Consider the following 6,273-nt stretch of genomic DNA (forward strand, 5'->3'; position numbering starts at 1 on the left):
CCTTCCTGACCCGCAATGTCGGCGAGTGGGGTGGAGACAACACGCAGTGGCCCCGCGACCTAAAACAAAAAAAAGCTGTGGAGGCGCAGCCCTAAACGGCCGTCCACATAGCAAGCGGGGACGTGCGATTTGAAGCGTTGCCGGCAGAGGACAAGTAGTCATAGAAAACTCGACCAACATGAATCCGTCCCGCCCCTGACAAACAAGCAGCGGTTTGATTGGCTAGAGCTTGTACTGACATATGATTCGATTGGCTGACGTTTCTGCCGAGGCTTCAAAAGTTGAACATTGCTCAACTTTTGCAGCGAGCCACGCCAGCAAAGCTCGGCTTCGCTTCCCACAATGCAGTTTGGCAAAAAGTGACGTCACCCCATTCAAAGTGAATGGTGAAGCTTTCAAAGCACGCCGCTGTGTGGATGGGCCATAACGGTACGTCCACACGGTTCCGTCGTGTGCTTCAACCGAGACGCTTCCCATTCTCTTTGAATGGGGTGACGTCAAGCTTTGCCCAACTGCATTGTGGTTCCGTCGCGTGACTCGCGTCGCTTTGCCTCTGTTGCTCGCTTCGAAAATTGATGGAAGCACAAGCCAATCAAATCATATGCCAGTACAAGCGCGAGCCAATCAAACCGCGTGCTTGTGTGTCCGGGGCGGGAGATTAATGTGATTGGTTGGCGACGGAACCGTGTGGACGATACAACGCGGCCGCTTTGCGGCCGTAAAGCGGCGCAGACGGACTCGGTGGAATACGGGGGTAACTGTTGTTAGCGGAAAGCTTGGAAATCCATTTGCTCTGTCTCGATTTTGGGGAGTTATACTTTTAAAATGGTTCAGAGAGTATAAGGTCAGCAGTAAGCTCCAACTTCTGTGTCTATTTTCAGAAGAGGGCTTCTGTTTTCAGGATAACGGGGATCGCTTTACGGTAAACACAGCCAGCTGGATAGGTTACATTTTATCAACATAACAATTTGCCAGTGGTAGAATTTAACAAAGCACATATACTCAAGTAAAACAAATCGAGTTAGCCTACTTGTACTTTACTTGAGTATTTTCAAATTAAACTACTTTATACTTCTACTGCACTACATTTATTTTAAATTTTTGTTTCTAGTTACTTCGCAGATTTAGGTTAATGCAAAATATAAATCGACACATTCATTAAATACATACATTAATATAGGCTAAACTACCTAAGCTAGCAATGTATAAAGTAATCCAAATAAACCCCACCTTCACCAAGTACTACACTGAAGAGATGTACACATAAGTGCAGTGCACCGATCATTTAAAAAAAGAAATGTCTTCAACCTCTGCATATTGTTTCTTTAAATTCTGGGTCAGGTGTCTATTGACAAATATGTGAGACGTGCTTACTGTTAAAAGTTGTTGTAAACAATCTACAGACTTCCAGGAAAAGAATACATCTTCTTTTTCATCCTGAGATTAAGAGTATCAGACTGGATTAATTAAAGTTGACATTCGGAACAAACAATAGCCTACCTCACACGCCTATGTGCCCTGCCTGCCAGCCGTTATATCGGACAGCAAACCTGAATGCCAGAGCCTCCACGCCCTGTGCGGTCACACCTGTCATGATGGAGCCGCATCTTCCCACCCACCTGTTCGGCCGCTCCCACCTCCGGGAAAGAGGCTATAAAGTGCATCCTCCTGGCCGCCTCAGCAGCATCTCCTCCCGGGTTAGACAAGTCCAAGTGAACGTTGCACCTGAGTCAGAACAGAAGTCATCATGGACACTTTTTGCCGTGGGTTTACCAGCTCTTCCATGTCCAGCATGAAGACCGGCTCAAGCAGGGGGTCTAGGAGCGTGTACGGCGGTGCAGATGGTAGAAGTGTCCGCGTGTCCTACGCCTCCAACGGGCTCGGCGCTGGTTTTGACTTGGGAAGTGCCCTCGGGTGCGGCGGGGGCAGCAGTATGGGCATCGGTGGCAGCGAGAAGCAAACCATGCAGAACCTCAACGACCGCCTGAGCAGCTACCTGCAGAAGGTCCGCGCTCTGGAGTCCGCCAATGCGCAGCTCGAGTGTCAAATCCGGGAATGGATGGCTAAGCAAGCCCCCTGTGCCAGGGACTACAGCAAGTATGAACAAATCATCGAGGACCTGCGCAGAAAGGTAAGATCTCCTTAACTAATGTAGAAGATCTTTTAACGTTACATTACGTTACATTACATTACATTGCATTTAGCTGACGCTTTTATCCAAAGCGACTTACAATAAGTGCGTTCGACCAACAACATACAAACTTGAAGAAAACAGAATCATATACGTACATCAGGTTTCATAGAGCTAAAACATTTCAAGTGCTACTCAACTAGCTTTAGATAAGCTAGTCCTTTATTAGTATATAAGTACTTTGTTAGTAATTCTATCTAACGTGCCTCAAGCCATTGTTTTATATAATATGATATTATTCTCCTGGTAATCTTAAATAATAACCAAATAATTTAGTATTTCTAAAAAACAAAGAAAAATACTTTTCCAATGTGAAAAAACTCCAAAGATTATAATACAACCCATCATAGATAATCTATAGGCATATCATATTTTACATTTTCCACCATATTGAGTACTCTTACTGTATTCAGACACACTATTTAGTATACAGTGCTATCACATCAGTTATTATAAAATATCACATACGATATGTGAGTTAATGTCATAGACAACGGGTTAGTTTGGATTTGAAAACCATCACTACTTTTCTTTGTTTGTTTCTAACTACCGCCAACAAGCACTGCCCAGAGGGATGTTTTACACATGATGAAAAAAAGGGATGCAAGTCAGGCTTAAAAAAACACTCCACTGTACGGCTGACCAGCCCACATTCCAAATACCGAATCACTTACTCACCTTTGTGGCTGTATTATATGTGGATAATAAACTTCTGACATGACTTTTCTTCCTTTTAGATTTATGATGCATCACTAGACAATGCCAGGCTGATGCTGCAGATTGACAACGCCAGACTGGCAGCAGAGGATTTCAGAATCAAGTGAGTGGAAATGTTACATAAAAAGTTATTAACCTATGTAGCATAGTTTATAATGACAAATGTCTGGAACTTTGCAGATGCAATAATGCTTGTTTGGTATACTTACTGGCCATGTGGGCTTATTGTCACAAGGGTGTAACGGTCAACACATTAAACTGGTGTAACTGGTTTTAGTGGAGCTTTCTTTTTTGTTGTTGCTGGTAACTCTAACTGAATGGGTGCAGCAACATGATCCTCTTTGCCTTTTTCTTGACAGGTATGAGAATGAGCTGGCAGTGCGTATGTCCGTGGAGGCCGACATCATGGGACTGCGCAAGGTTCTGGATGACCTCACCATGGCACGGTCGGACCTGGAGATGCGGGTGGAGGGCCTGAAGGAGGAACTGCTCTACCTGAGGAAGAACCATGAGGAGGTGAGAGTAGTCCAGTTAGGAATTGCATCACATCCTTACAGTGAGCTCAGCAGACCAATGTTCCAAAGTACACAATAAGAAAAAACTCCAGTCTCGTTCAATGTACTTTAGTATCTTTAAGTGATCAGTTTTTGGGTGCATTACTGTGTCTTCAAGTATGATAGGCACAATATGATTACCTGGAATGTACTGTTAAACATTTGAATGTGGAACGCTGGATACTTACCACCCTACGCAGTTGCTATTTCAGCTACATAGCGGAAATAGAGGGACCAGCAGTGGTTGTTGTTGCTCATGTGAACACTGCACTGTACAAATAAAAGAAAGCTAATGCAACTTTTGCAAAACACTCCCTGTTGCTAAACGCTATCATTTTAAATTTAAAAAAAGGAGTGAATGGAAGTACAATTAAATATTGTAATTAGGTCAGTAAACTCACACAGCAACTGCAGTAACACAATATTTATCCATCAAAAAACAGATAACGCTTGCTAACATTTCCAAGTTTCATAATGGTTTTATCTTTAACCTGACTTGACCTTTGTCTATGTTGTCCTGTCTGTAGGAGATGGCGGCAATGAGTGGCCAGGTTAGTTCTGTGAATGTGGAGGTGGACGCCGGGTGTCAGGAGGATATGTCCAGGGTCCTGGATCAGATCAGAAGTCAGTATGAGGGCATCGCTGAGAAGAACCGCCGTGAAATGGAGGCCTGGTACAAGGCCAAGGTGAGGGGAGCGATGATACACTTTATGTCTGCATCTTATTTCATTCAAGAAGAGTCGTCAATATCAAGGTATTACCTACACATTTATGTCTCATTTCTTGTTTTCTAGTTTGACGAACTCAACCAGCAGGTTGCAACCAGCACAGAGACCCTCCAGACCTCCCGCACTGAGATCAACGACCTGAAGAGGACCCTGCAGACCCTGCAGATCGAGCTGCAGTCCCAGCAAAGCCTGGTAAATCAGATATACAGATATTCTTTTTTCAACCACAATATAAACTTCCTAGCCTTTGCAATATACCCACACTATAAATACTCAGTCAGTCAGTAAACCTGTCAGTCCCTGTTTTAATGGTTTCTTTACTTAAAGGCGTCTTTTTGTAAGTGACTTAGGTAGATAGAGGAAATGAAAAAAAAAATATTAGCACTCAGTATCCGCTTATATCTCGTCCTGTTGCTCTGCTCCTGTGAAGAAATGTGCCTTGGAGGGCCAGCTTTCAGAGACGGAGAACCGCTACAGCCAGCAGCTGAGCCATCTCCAGAACATGGTCTACTCCCTGGAGAACGAGCTCCAGGAGATGAGAAAGGACATTGAGAGGCAATCCAATGAATACCAGATCCTGCTTGACATCAAGACCAGGCTGGAGTTGGAGATCGCCGAGTACAGGAGGCTGTTGGATGGAGGGTAAGTCTTCAGGGAGAGTTTGTCACAGAAGTCATTGGTGTTTGATTTTTTATCTGTAGGTGGACTTAAACAATGCAAGCAGCTTATTGGATATGTATCCGTCTCATATTAAATTAACTATTGAATACTCTAAATCAATATTCCCTACAAGTTGTAGTAATTGTGAAGCTACATATAAGAGACAGTTAGCCTAGCCCAGCATAGCATGAATAAAAGCTAGCCTGGTTTATCTAAAGACCGCAAAATCCGCCTTATAGCACATTTTAAATTCACTAATTGAAACCTTATAAAAACAGGTATAATATGTTAACGAGGGAGCTTTAGAGATGCTGGTAGACTTTTCTTTACCGTCTTTTTACAAGCTAACTAACTGGCTGTAACTTCATATTTAGCACGAGTTATCTCATTTAAGACTCAAAAAGGGACTAAAATCTATTTCCCAAAATGTTGGACTATTCTTTCATACTAATAGGCGCGTTCACACCGCAGTACTTTTCCCACTTTAATTCCGATATAGTTCCGAAATGTTGCGTTCACACCAAAAAAATAGTAGCTGGGAGTCCCAGCAGCTTCTACTGAAGCCAGTCCCCAACTCCGGGGACTTCCGGCCGGGGACTTCGGGTGGCAGTATACGCCATGAAGTTGTTTACGGCCTGCCAGTAAACCCAGAGCAGAAGAAGAAGAGGTGACGTCAGCGGCTTCATTTGCCTAATCCTTCCCCAGGAACTTATTCCGGTGTGAACGCGAACTAAAGACTTCATGAGAACTAAAGAGTTTTCATGAACTAAGTTCTCATGAACCTTTGTGGGAAAAGTACAGCTGTGTGAAAGCGCCTATTATTGTTTTATGTTATGGTTTTAATTGTAACTTTTGAATATTTTCCAGAGTATCTCCCAGAACATGTGGAACTGTGACAGTCAAAGAAGTTGTCAAACAACAGGAAGTCGTTGGTAGGTTTACATCTCTGACGTCACTTTTTGCTCTTTGCTTGTAAAAATGTAATATGCCGCATCTTAAAGTTTGTTTTGATTCTCTTTGCAGTTAAACCACGCATCGTCCAAAGGAGAATGGTGGTGGTTGAGGAGATTGTTAATGGACAAGTGGTGTCACGCACAGAAAAAGCGGAGTGAAACATGATCAACACATCTGATGTCCCTCCCAGCTGAAGACTGATAAAAACTGCTATGTTTTTGTCATTGTCTAAGCAATGGAAAAGGTCAATAGAAAATACTTGTGCATTTAATCTTCTGTCAAATATTGTTTCAAAATGAATCAATCAGATGCAATCACAAAAAGGAAATTAGACCGTTGACCAAGGGTTTGCCAATCTCTGAGATGTTAAGAATGTTCTTAATTAGGACCAATCTTCCCATAAATCTTGTGTAAAATCTATTGTCAAAGGGATATTTTCAATTTCCTAATAAACATCTTTCTTCCACTA

At 42.9% G+C, this 6,273-nt stretch overlaps 1 protein-coding gene across 2 annotated transcripts; it reads left to right on the forward strand.

Annotated features, from left to right (window-relative positions):
* Positions 1-1,670: 1,670 nt before the first annotated feature.
* On the forward strand, positions 1,671-6,273 carry LOC104964071 (keratin, type I cytoskeletal 13-like). Of its 2 annotated transcripts, XM_010792792.1 has the most exons (8): positions 1,672-2,131; positions 2,929-3,011; positions 3,268-3,424; positions 3,990-4,148; positions 4,257-4,382; positions 4,621-4,832; positions 5,718-5,782; positions 5,874-6,273. In XM_010792792.1, exons 1-8 carry the CDS (start codon positions 1,748-1,750, stop codon positions 5,960-5,962), a joined length of 1,275 nt encoding a protein of 424 aa, XP_010791094.1. In that variant the 5' UTR covers positions 1,672-1,747; the 3' UTR covers positions 5,963-6,273. The 2 variants fall into 2 exon arrangements, with proteins under 2 accessions (XP_010791095.1, XP_010791094.1); XM_010792793.1 differs by lacking the exons at positions 5,718-5,782; positions 5,874-6,273 and having other exon boundaries at positions 1,671-2,131; positions 4,621-4,836.

The sequence above is a fragment of the Notothenia coriiceps genome, unplaced genomic scaffold (assembly GCF_000735185.1).
Source record: "Notothenia coriiceps isolate Sejong01 unplaced genomic scaffold, NC01 NC01_scaffold00036552, whole genome shotgun sequence".
Lineage (NCBI taxonomy): Eukaryota > Metazoa > Chordata > Actinopteri > Perciformes > Nototheniidae > Notothenia > Notothenia coriiceps.